A 12,919-nucleotide genomic window follows, 5' to 3' on the forward strand; every position below is an offset into this window, starting at 1 on the left:
GCTTGCCAGCACTTGATGCTACTTAGTATGTGATAAAGAATGAATGTATATAATTGTTTTAATTAATGACTGTCTTTAGTTATTTTATTCTAACTTTTTATATGTCTCTGATCAGTAAAGAACTGCCATCATAGAGATGGTGGTTATGCCTAGCTCTGGCATAGGATGTAAAATATCGATAGATTTAAAAAAGACTATGCGCATCGAAGATCGTAATTAAATATTTAGGTTGAATGGTCATTTCTAAATTTTAACCAAACATTATTGGGGCATGGAAGAGATTAAAATCATCAAAAACAAGTTTAGAACTTGGTTTTGTTGATAGTATGACCGGAATGCACTAATTTTGCCAATAGCCACCTTTAGATTCCTTCTTTAAAATACTAGTCAAAATTATTTCAATTCCTCATTTATTCTTATTCACTTTAAAAGTCGTTAGCCAGAATTTGAAGATAATTTTGTTACTGTTTTCACTTAAATATTGTAATATGTTATAATTGTGCAACAAATATTGTACAGTCGAACTTCTATAACTCGACTTCTTATAAGTCAAATAATCCTCTAACTCGAGCTTTTAATCAAGTCCCAAATCATTCTTATACTTTTCTTTTAAAAACTGTCAAACTGTCTCGATAACTCGAAGATAACATCTTTTAAATCAAAGTTTTTTGTGATAGGTTTTTCCAGATATAGTGCAAGATAATTAAATAACGCAATTCAGTTTGCAACTTCGAAAACCAGTCCACATTTGTCTTCTGTGCCTCAAACATTCTTGGAATGCCCTTCACTCTCCTTTCCTCCATTGTCCTAAAGGTTAAACAGATAAGGGATTGTGGTGGGAAGGGGAATCTGGAGTGCGCCAGAAGAATGACTTCAAGGTGGTCACTCTCTTGGGGGCGGGAGGACGAGTAATATGTTTTGTAAGGGGCAATGACGGCAGGGGTTGACGACAATGTTTTGTAAAGGGAAAATAGGGTTGGGTCCTCTCAGAAAACGTGCTTATTCGTGATAAGGATTCCCAGCTGTACGGTCACCTCTCTTTGACTCCGAGACGCTGCAGTTGCCTTCTTTGGATTTTGCTTGTTGATTAAATCAGCATTTTGTAGCCAGAATGTCTAAGCGTAAATTGATCATGCTTACTTTAGATCAAAAGTAAAGCTCATTTTGGAAGTAGAAAAAAAATCCTCAGTTGAAAAAGAAAGATGTGGCTGCTAAATATGGCATTCCTCCAACCACTTTATCTACGGTGTTAAAGGATATAAACAAAAGATTTCGAGCCGCTTTGGATCGGGAGCTGACTCTTCCAGCAAAAACGTGTGCATTTCCTGACGTAGAAGCAGCACTTCTGAAATGATTCGAAACTCACCAAAGCAAGAACATTCCCTTCATCGGAATGTTGTTAAAAGAAAAAGCAATGAACTTCGCTTGCCTGCTGAACGTCACAGGATTCAACGCCAGTGCGGGATGGCTGGGCAAATTCAAAGCCAGGAACAAGATCGTGTTCCGCACCCTACGCGGACAAGCAAAGGATGTTTCTGATGAAACATGCGAGAATTGGAGTAAGAGTTTGCCACATCTTCTGCAGTCATATGCATTGAAAGATGTGTTCAACGTGGATAAAACCGGACTCTTTTTTTTTTTAAAGGCATGCCTAACAAGACAATGATGTTTCGTAGTGAGAAGTGCTCTGGTGGCAAGCTCAGCAAGGAACGGTTGACAATTCTGGTAGGGACGAACGCCAATGGGACTGAAAAACTTCCGTTGATGGTCATTGGAAAGACAAAGAAACCTCGGTGCTAAAAAAATGTCAAATCCTGCGTAGAGTACCATGCCAATCCAAAAGCTTGGATGACTTTGAACTTGTTTGAGACATACATCCGGAAACTAGATCCAAAGTTTTTCACCCAAAACAGAAATGTGTTACACTTCCTAGACAACTGTACTGCTCACGGTGATAACGCAAACTTGTCCGCGATTGAGTTGGTCTTCCTGCCGGCAAATACAACTTCAAAACTGCAGCCTGCAGACCAAGGCATCATTAAGTGCCTGAAACATGCCTATCTAAAACGCTGGGTGCGCCAATCATTCGTGGATATGGAGAATGGAGTCGAGCACAAAATAATGTGTTAGATGCCATGCGCTTGATTTCGCACTCCTGGGAGAGTGATGTTTCTCAAGCTGTGATTGAGAACTGTTTTAAGAGCTGTGGTTTCTTCAGTGCAAGTGTAGATGACAATGAAGCGGAAGCCGACGATTGGGATCTCTTTGAAGGCATGGGGGATATGGACTGGGAACAGTTAAGAGATTTCATGTGCATCGATGACAACATCACAACCTCAGAACCCTTGTCTGACAAAGCAAGAGTGAGTTTAATTTGCGGAGAACCAGAAGGAGATGAGGACGAAGAGGAATCTGATAGCCCCTCACCTCCAACAGGCAAACAAGCATATGACGTTGTTCACATCTTACAACAATACCTGGAGACCGCCGATGATGCAGATAACACCCTATTTAACTGTGTTCAAAAATTAAGTGACTGTGTGAATGCCAACAACCTTATAAAATTTAAACAAACAAAACTAACCACTTTTTTCAAATGAGATTTATGTAGTACATATTATGTAGTGAAGCCAGATTTTATGAGTTTCAATAAAGCATTGGACCTTATTATTCTCATATTGTTTCCATATGCTATTAAAAAATTAAAATGCATGCAAATGTACATATTTTATAGCACAGGCCACTTGAGGGCCAGAGGAAAGGAGTTCGAGTTAACTCGAACTTCAGATAAGTCGAATATTTTTGAGGGTCCCCTGAGACTTCGAGTTATCGAAGTTCAACTGTAATTGTATGTAAATAATATTTTACTTCATTTTTTTCCCAAAGATTCTAAAAATATGTATAAAAGATGATTACTACGTAACACCTATATTTTATAAATCATCTTTCATTGGAACAACTGTTATTTTTAACTGTAAACTAATACTAATAAGTTGTTTTTTTTTTGCAAATTAGTTATACCGACTCAATATTCAAAAGATCAAGCGCAGCAGTTATCTTCTTCTGATGAGACAGATGAGTTGCCATCAGTTAGTAGCTTACCAGATATTTCACAAACATGCAAAGAAAATCAAACACCACTGTTTGCTGATAAAATTATTTGCACAAAGGAGGATTACAAAAGTCAAAGTTCGGAATCTCCAACTGCACATATTGGAGAATTTCAGGACAAGGCTGAAATGACAGATGTCTCAAGACCCATTAAAAAGTCTCCTCTGAAAAAGAAAAGAAATAAGGCAGATCTTTCAGAGTCAGGTAACATAAGCTACTCTACAAAATTGTATAATACATTTTTATTAGATTTAAGTAGGGGTGACTTAATGTGATCTTTTTTTAAAAATTTATGTGATTTGATAATGATAAATGAAAAGTGTCTGGAAACACGGAATTTTAATTTTACTATCATAAATATATAGTACTGAATAATAATTTTTATTTTTTCAGCTGTAAATTGAAAAGACAATTATTCAAAAGTTGGCAATCAGATTCCAATTCTCCATCTTTGCCATTATATCTTCACTTATGGTTAAAATTCACCCTGTTATCATTCAGGTTGTGATTCTTATCATTTAATAGAACATTTTAGTTTCTGCTAAGAAATTTTTAGTGCAACAGTAGTATTTTTTCACCCATCTTGGGCATTATACCAGTGTTTCAGAAAGTCTGTTTTGTCTTTAACATTTTGATTATTGTGTTTTTTTCCAAGTGTAACTAGACAAGTAAATGCAGGTGGACAAAAAATTCTGCAATTTGCAACAGTCCAGGTGCCTTTCTTATTGATTTGCAGAGAATTCAATGCTTTTCTTGCTACCTACACATCTACTATGTATCGCGTGCACTACATCAAAATTCCACACGTGAAAGAAAATTTTTTTTTTGCAATCTTTCTTTTCTTTTCTAGTTTGATAATTTTGTCAAATAAATGGAAAAGAAAATATTTCAATTTCAATTACGCTTAAAATTATAGAAAACTGAGTTACAGAACTTCTTTATATTGAGATTGTCGACATGAAGTGGTAATGAAAACTATTTTAAATCAAATTTATTTAAAAAAGAAAATATTAAAGCATAAGTTTTGTAAATACTTTAAATATATCTTTAGAAAAATTTAGGATAAATGAAATATAGAATGATGATAATTATGATGTCTTTATTAATCATTTATATGATGCAAGTTGTTTTATATTAGGTTCTGAACTTATTGAGTGGAATGAAACCAAAGTTTTGAGTGTGATTAAAATGATACAGTTGAACGATGAAGAACTGCAGCGTATAATTGATGCTCTTTCATCACGCCTCAAAGTTAATGAGAAGAAGGTATAATAACTAAAATTTTCCTAGTGTTTAGTATGTTTATAAGGCAATGTTGGTTTTAATTAGGAAAAGTAAACTTTGTGATTGCTTTTAAATACATTCTGTCTTTAAATGCTAAATATATTATTATATTTAAATGCTAAATATATATAAATATATTATATAGCAGAGGATCAAAATTGTGATGGCATGTCTTCGGATCATCTTCAGGGATGTTTCCCAGATTGTCGCCAATAGCCCATTGTGCAGCTCTAGTGTGACGTAAATGAACAACAACAACAACAAATATATTATTATTATTTAAGAATAGTGTTCTTAAAATTTTTTATAATCACCACATAATGTAAATTAAATAATTTTGAATGTAAATTAAATAACTTTGTTAATACTACATTCTATTGATCGTTATTCATAATGAAGATTTGTTATGTTTGCATTTTTACACTCTTTTTCTCTGTTAGAAAATGATGAATCAGTTTTTTTTAAAATTAATTATTATTATTTTTTTTTGATTTTAGGATTATTTTATTTTTGGTTTTATTTATTCATTCGGTTATTTCATTTTATTTACGCAGTATCAGGACTCGTGCTAAGGACTTCAAATTATTAGTAAGTATAGTCAAATACCAAAAGTATTAGCCAAATTTAATTCTTAGCCAAAGGCATATCTTAAAAAAATTTTATGATAAATTTTTTTTCCTATAGAAAACTTCAAATCAAAATGCAAATTTACAATGATTTGAATAATTTTATAAATTGCAAATTCAAATCAAGTGTCATTTTATAGTTGGGGAAGAGTAAATAAGCAGTGAATGGGAGATGATGAAAAATGTAGGTTTTTTATCCTCTTAAAGAATATAAATAATCAGTAGCGAGGTTACATAGTTCCAGAACATTACAGAGTTCTTGCAGAAAAATTTTTCCTTCGGGAATTTAAAATTTTTTTTAGATCATTAAGATCATTTTTTTGCATCTGAAAGTTTGGAAAAAGCCAGGACTGATGCTCTGTCGGTTAATAAAAATGTATTGCAATTTATTTTATTGATCTATTTTAATACAGTATATTCTTTTATTTAAATATAGAAAATATACTCTCTCCCCCATTTGCTGTGGAGTTTTCAAGTTTTGGTATATAAACATTTAGCTTTCCATCATTGGTTACAAGGATCAAATAATTCTCATATTTACATTAATTTGTTAATTAAACTTGTTTGTATTTCCTATTTCAAAAGAAGATTTCAAATTATGTTTGAATTCAAAGTTTTTTTACTCATATAATTATTTTTGTAGAAAAGTGAATTTCAAGCATTGAAGAAAATAATTCAAGAAAAGGAAGATGCGCTCAGGAATGAGCAGAAATCATCTCAAGCGGCAAATGAGAAAATTTGTGACCTCTTACAGGAATTAGGGGATACAAAATCACAAGCTTCTGCTGTTGAAAAATCTCTTAGAACTGCTTTAAATCAAGAGCAGCAAGAAATCAAAGGATTGCATGATATGATGCAACGTAAGCAAAAGCATTACAATGATGAAATTTCAGCTCTGCAATCCAAAATGAAAAAAGTATGTTATTTCTTATTTAAAAATAATATGTTAATCTAATATTGAATTTATTATAATTATTGTTTTCTGAAAATTTTTCTTTACATTCTTACAGTTTTAAGTATAACACAAGTTTTTCTTAAATATTTTTATTTATAATCGTGAATCTTTTCTTGGTATATATGTGAAAATTTTTCTTCAAAATTTGTTTAGTGTTAAATTTATGATTCATTAATATAACAGAAATTGTATCAAATCTGTATCTCTGTAACCTATTAGAAAAATCTCTTAGTATTGATCTCTAAGTTAAGTTAGTATATGTGATGCCATTATAGGTATTACCTACATATTTCCTAGCTTTTAAATTTCCATTATTTCTTAAATTTAATCATTCCCTCTTTAAATAAAGTCAGTTATTTATTTTTAATTCAATTTTATAAAAAGCAAATTCAAATACTTTTATTCTAAATAAATGTAACAGCTAACTTTTTATTTCATTGCAAGTGTTAACTAAATGTTTATCAATGTCACAACAACTGAGCATCAAAATCTATTTTTAATTTTTCTTTCTTCATCCATATAAAACATTAGCTCGTGCGTTATTAGGTTTACGTTAATTTCCAATTAACTTTTTGGCCTTAATTCATCAGCCAAATTATTTAGATACTAAGATGTGAGACTGTCTGATTTTATTTTTGGCAGTGCATTTTTTTGATCATGTGCCTATGATGGATCTCTCTTGTACTTCAAAAGCATTGATTTAATACTGCTTTTGTAATAACTTATGATCAGCAGGTCCCATATTCTCTCCTTATTAATATTATGCAAAAATTTATAATCTTACTTGGATAACAATATTCTTTTTATTTTGCACTTCGAGGTCTACAATGAAATAAGAGTTTTATTATCATTATGATCCTGTTTTCATCATCTACTTCAATTAGACACCAACAGCTATATATTTTTACCTTACTGTTAGCCTTATCTCTTGCTACAGACAGTGATCCCCAAAGCGAGTGCTACATTTGTTAAATTAATGAAATTATATAATTTTATTTTCATTTGAGTTTGGGAGTTATGGTGAAATCTTAATCACAAAAAAAAAAAAAAAAATGCTGTGAATTGAAAAAGTTTAGGAACCCCTACTATGAATGAAGGGTAAGACATTGGGTCATCAAGTAAGAAATTTGTTGAAAAGAAAAACAAAGTTGGTTGATAACCTCTTGATTATAAGGAATTATTATTTTCATCAAAGCATGTACCTGTATTTTCTCTTCTCCTTTGTCACCTGCGCAGCAGGTTGTTCAGACAATTTTGACTGGCGGAGAAGAGTAAATAGATTCCTGGAAGGGCAGTTTTTCAGCATATTTAAAGTTAAATTGTTTTCCTATTAAAAAGTTTTTTTATTTCCGATGCCCACATGTGTTAACCTTTCATCAATTCAGGCATTTACAGGGGCAGATTTGTTGGCCACAAGTTCAGGGGCACCAACATTGCTCCCACACTAAGGACAGATAGTACAGAGAATGAAAGAACATCCATGATTCGAACCCAGAACCTTTCTGATGCAAGGCCAGTTCCCTGACCCCTACACAGTCTGGTCAGCGCTCCTAGTATTAAAAAGTTGTATAATGTAAAAAATAGTGGTATTTAGTGTGAGCTATGTCTAGTGAGCATGATAAAATGATGGATAATGAAGAAGTTTTAATTCCTGTAGTTTTGCCATAGCCATTTGTGCATTTTGTCGTTTGGCAATGCCATGTGATAAGACAGGAGATGATTTTTTTTTTATCAATCTAAGCTATTTTTCCCCAAATTTTTGAAAATTTTTTCTAGTTAGTTGCAGTATATTTCTATTGTGATTGATGTGCTAGGTTACAAAAAATCAAAATGTATCACCCCTGTGCTAAAGAACCTAACACTCACAGTCAGATTTTCTTGGTGAATATTATGCTTTGAAGAATTCACCCTTGTTTAATTCACACTGAAGCCAATTGCAGTAGGTATGTTTCATGTGGTCTATGATGCTGTAGTTCTACTTAAAAACTCATACTTTAATAATGGTGCAAATTTTGGATTGTTATCTTTCAATAAAATTAATTTTTAAAAAAGTGCTTTTGATTATTTTTAGGGCTTATAATAATTTTAAGCAGATGAGAATTGATACAAAGTCCTTTAATATTCAAAACCTGTGTTACTTTTTATACTAATAAAACTTTCCCCTCATATTTTTTAACCCTTCTCAGCAAATCAGGTTTCATGAATGCAACAGTTGATGAAAGTGGATTGACTGCTTCTGCAAGAGTATCTGTTACGAATTTCTGCCTGACCAAAAGAGGGCATTGTAATCACTCGCAATAATTCTGTAATCACTTATGTGGCAGGCAATGGATTGAACTGGATGACTCATTGGCGAGCCCCATTTCGTATCAAATCGTTTTATTGCTTATTAAATTTGTTTGTTATTAAATATGGTTTCTTTAATTAAGACACCCATTCGCCACTGAATCATTCTGAAACAGTATCTAACCCTCAATTTTTTAAGAATCTTCAATATCTGAAATTCTGAAACAGACTAATATAGTTTTTTTCTTCTTTTTTTTTAAAAAAAAATTATGTACAATTTTGATATTTTTTATATGATGTATAATTAATTTTCTTCCTTATAGATGAAAAGCATGATGAAAGAAGAACATGCTCTTGCTATTCAGAGATTACAAGAAGAAAATAGTCAACTGCAGTCCATGAATAGAATGGAATCAGAGTAAATTGCTTAGTTTTTTTTAAAAATATAAATTATTTTCCTGGTTAGTTATAAATTTGGCATGTTTTTAATTTATCAACCTATTTCAAGGAGGTTAATAGCCTATCACAGATATCAGTTTGTCCGATGGCCCTCTTGATTTATGATCTTATTGGATTTAGTCGTGGAAAATAAATCATAAAGTGAACCCTTATGTTACAAATAGGACTGGGCGATATAAGAAATTTTATATTGTGATGCATCGTCAGTTTTGCATCGTGATATAGCAATGTATAGCGATATAGTATTTTTGAAATTCATTTACTTGTAAGGCGCATAAAGTCGGATTTCTATCAAAACTTCATACTCAGATTGATTTAAATCAATTTATGAATTTGATGTATATGTTTTGCTTAAGAAAAATATTAAAGTTATATTTTCTAAAAATGATTGCACAAATAACGAAAGATTTCTTAGTTTAAAAATAAATAATAAAAAAATAAATAAAATTGAAATTTATCAATATATTTACCTAACAATATAGAAAGAAAATTTAAAAAATAAGTTCGATAAAAATTATTTGTATGCTTAAAACAAAGTGCTAAATAAGTTTTTAAAAAAAACAACACTTTTAAAACAACACTATTTTTTATCATTATTATTTCACATAAATAATAAAGTTAAATTGAATAATTACCAAATTCTGAACAAAAAAACAAAGTAAGGTTTAGTTTCTTAAAAATAAAAACAAAAGAATTATGATATTCGATAATATATTCAACTGACAATATTGAAAGAAAATTAAAAAACACGATTATACTCTTTAATAAAACGAAGTGCTAAATGATTTTAAAAAAAGAAGTCGCAATCGCAAACATTACTAATTTGTTTGAATAACAAAGTTGATTGACTTATGTCCAAATCCAAAAGAGGAAAAATAAGTTTTGTTATAATTTTATTTATAAAAATGAAAACAACTAAAGATTTATAAATTTAAAATCAGTAATAAAAACCCATTAAATTATTATTTTATCCAAAAAGTTTTTAATAAATTAAAATAAAGTAAAAAATAGCCTATTAAATTTAATTACTTTTTTATTTAATTCTTTATGGGCACCTTAAAATATATTTCCGTTTGTAATAAATTCAATAATGTAAAATAATGCTTAAACATATAATATCAAAAATAATTTTCATATTTAAAAATAAAAAAGAAAGTTTTGTTTCAAAAAAAATTTACCTAAATTAATTAAGAAACACTTCTTTATATATTCTTTTCAATAATAGATTACGTTCAGAACAAGGTAACGATGGCGATCACAAATTCAGTTCCACTGAAAATAAACTACAAGAAATGATATCAAGTCGCGACAAAGAAGAAAAAGAAACTAAGAGGTGCGGAAACGAGCATGCACGATCACGATATATGTTCTCAAAACTGATTCTGATTCTACCGCTCATCAATCAAGGCCGTTTCAATATAACGATACAAACATCATCTTCTCTAGCGCGAGTTGGCATCGTAACGTAAGATATCCTTTCGTGTCTTGTATCACTAAATCGTATATCGCTATATCTTGTATCGCTATATCGGCCTGCCGATACAGGCGTTAAATCGATATGCCGCGATATATCGATTTATAGCCCAGTCCTAGTTGCAAATTAACCCCATATTTCTCTCTTCATAACTAATGATTTTAGACTCAATCAAACAATATTGATTTCTAATTTAAAATTAACTAATTGTTAGTTATTCATTTTGAGAGCAATAAATGTATATATTTGTAGTAAAGCTAATATTAATATGCATGAATATACTTAAAGGTAACTATGCGCATGTAAGTTAAAACTACATTATGAAATATTTTTTGTCTTTAAGCAATATTATTACATTGACAGATTTTTAATCTCTAAACTTTATTCATTTGCATTAACTTAAAGTAATTAATATTTATTTAATGTAGAAAAAATCAACGAAGCTCTATGGAAATCTCCCGCCTTCAGCATGAGATAGATCAGCTGAGGTCTTCTCGAGAAAAGTTTGAATCTCACCAATCAACGATGCAGCAGACTCAAGAAGACCTCCATCGTGAAATCCACCAACTGGAGCAGATAATCAGTTCTCACCAGGAAGACGATTATAACTACAAACAGCGCATCAATGAGCTAAGTAATAAGATACAGCAGGCTGACAATGCCCGTGCATCCTTAGTTCAAGAACTTCAGAATGCTCAATCTGTGTGCAGCAGCTTGGAAGCTGAGAATTCATCTCTTCGGCAAAGACTGGAGGAACTGAAGCATCAGCTGAATAGTTCTGAGCAAAATGCCATTCAGTTGCAAGGCTCATTAGAGGTAAGTTTATTTGTACATCTAACTCTGAATAAATTTTGGTGGATGGTCACATGAGTCCCTGCAAGTGGATTTTGTGATACCCCACCAAACAAAGCTTAAATTACTTTCCTTGTGTGACCTCTCCTCCCCCCTTCCTAAATTTAACTTCCATTAGATTCTTGCAGCATTTTTGTCGAATACTTTTTTGCGCCAAAGGTGGCTCTTCTATAAGGGCCCGTGGCAGAATCACGGCGACATAGTCCCAGAACCTAATTGAATTCGTGCCGAAAGAATTTTCCTTTGGGAAGTTAAAAATTGTGTTGTTTTTTTCTGCAGAAATTTGCGAAAGATTTTTTTCTTCAAAATTATATTTAAAAGATGCTTTTCTAGTGCATTGGAGGAGATATTAGTGATTTCTCTATTCTTATTTGAGAATTAAAAAAAAATGTGGCAATGACTGGCTGAATCAGCTAGAATTTCAAATTGATAATATAAAAAGAAAAATTGCAAAAGTTTAAAATTTAGTTTGTTCTAGAAATGATGTTCTTTCTTCCATTATCTTAAAGAACACACTATTTTACATTTTTATTAAATATGACTTTGAGTGGGTATTGAAATTTGTAGGAGAAAAATTATTCATTGCAGTACATTTGTCACTTTTTTTAATTTTGTTGAAATAAAAGCGATCCAATATTTTTAATATGTTATGCACGTTTTTAATCTTACATCTGAGCCTTCACTTTATCGCTGACAACTCACATTGATTCAATTGTAAATATATGTATTGTTTTGATCATTTTTTCGGCAATTACTGTTATGAATGTTTACTTGGATTTTTTTGAAATCCTGATATCTTCCATTGCTCTGTTATTATTATTGGTATTCTTGTGATTTTTTTAAAAATAAAAATATCAATACTGAACAATATTCGATCAGAAAACTTTTTAGCTGGTTCTTTTTTTTGTTTTTTACCACAATAAAGGACACACGACTTGCTCTTCCTCCATCTTTTTTATTTCTATTTCACTTAATACACATGACTCTTCCCAGCGCCATCTCTTGATCTTTTTTTAATTAATTTGGCGCGGGAACATACTCCCGACCTTGAAACCTTAAGGGTTTCAAACTAAATAAATGATAACATATAGAATCAATATATATAGAATACAAAATAAGCAATATATGGAAAACATTTAAATTCAACAATATTCACACAATCAAGTAAATTAGTAAAGTATAACAAAATTTTAATTATCATTGATAGGCAATAGACAAATATCACGAACATTTCTTTTCAACAAATTGCCATTGGCCAACCTTATATTGACAACTCGTACCTTTTCATCCTTACCGAAAATAATTTCCGATATTCTTCCAGTCAACCATTTGGTACTAGGCATACTTTCGTCTTTAATCAAAACTAATGAACCTACTTTAACATTGTTTTTAGGAAACATCCACTTACCCCGTTGTTGCAAATGGGATAGATAATCTCGTTTCCAGAGCTTCCAAATTTGTTGACTGTATTTAGTAATTTTTTTCCATTTAGAAAGTTTATTTTCAGGAATGTCAACAATCTGAGGCTCAACAATGGAAGTTAAGGGGCGGCCTATTAAAAAATGTCCGGGGGACAAAATTTCAAAATTATCAAACTCGGAGGACAACGGAGTAAGTGGTCTTGAATTAAGAACACTTTCTATTTCCACAATTATTGTAACGAACTCTTCAAGAGTTAAATGAGAATTTCCGACTACACGTTTTAAATGATGCTTAAAGGATTTTACACCCGATTCCCAAATTCCTCCGAAATTTGGTGATTTCGGAGGTATAAATTTAAACTCAATTTCTTGACTGGAAAGAAATTTTGCTAAGATCTCATCAGGATACTTAACCATTCTATGTAGTTTTTTAAGTTCTACACTAGCACCA

The 12,919-nt window shown here is 31.2% G+C and overlaps 1 protein-coding gene across 4 annotated transcripts in view; it reads left to right on the top strand.

Annotated features, from left to right (window-relative positions):
- LOC107455790 (uncharacterized) overlaps positions 1-12,919 on the top strand; it is a 49,926-nt gene that overhangs the window by 7,161 nt on the left and 29,846 nt on the right. For all 4 annotated transcript variants that reach the window (XM_087160011.1, XM_016073499.5, XM_043052080.3 and 1 more), the window contains 5 exons: positions 3,016-3,315; positions 4,250-4,377; positions 5,665-5,937; positions 8,586-8,680; positions 10,624-11,011. In XM_087160011.1, the coding sequence (XP_087016137.1) occupies positions 3,016-3,315; positions 4,250-4,377; positions 5,665-5,937; positions 8,586-8,680; positions 10,624-11,011 (1,184 nt within the window). The remainder of the gene's footprint in view (positions 1-3,015; positions 3,316-4,249; positions 4,378-5,664; positions 5,938-8,585; positions 8,681-10,623; positions 11,012-12,919) is intronic.

The sequence above is a fragment of the Parasteatoda tepidariorum genome, chromosome 3 (assembly GCF_982258835.1).
Source record: "Parasteatoda tepidariorum strain Cologne lab strain chromosome 3, Ptep-v5.0, whole genome shotgun sequence".
NCBI lineage: Eukaryota > Metazoa > Arthropoda > Arachnida > Araneae > Theridiidae > Parasteatoda > Parasteatoda tepidariorum.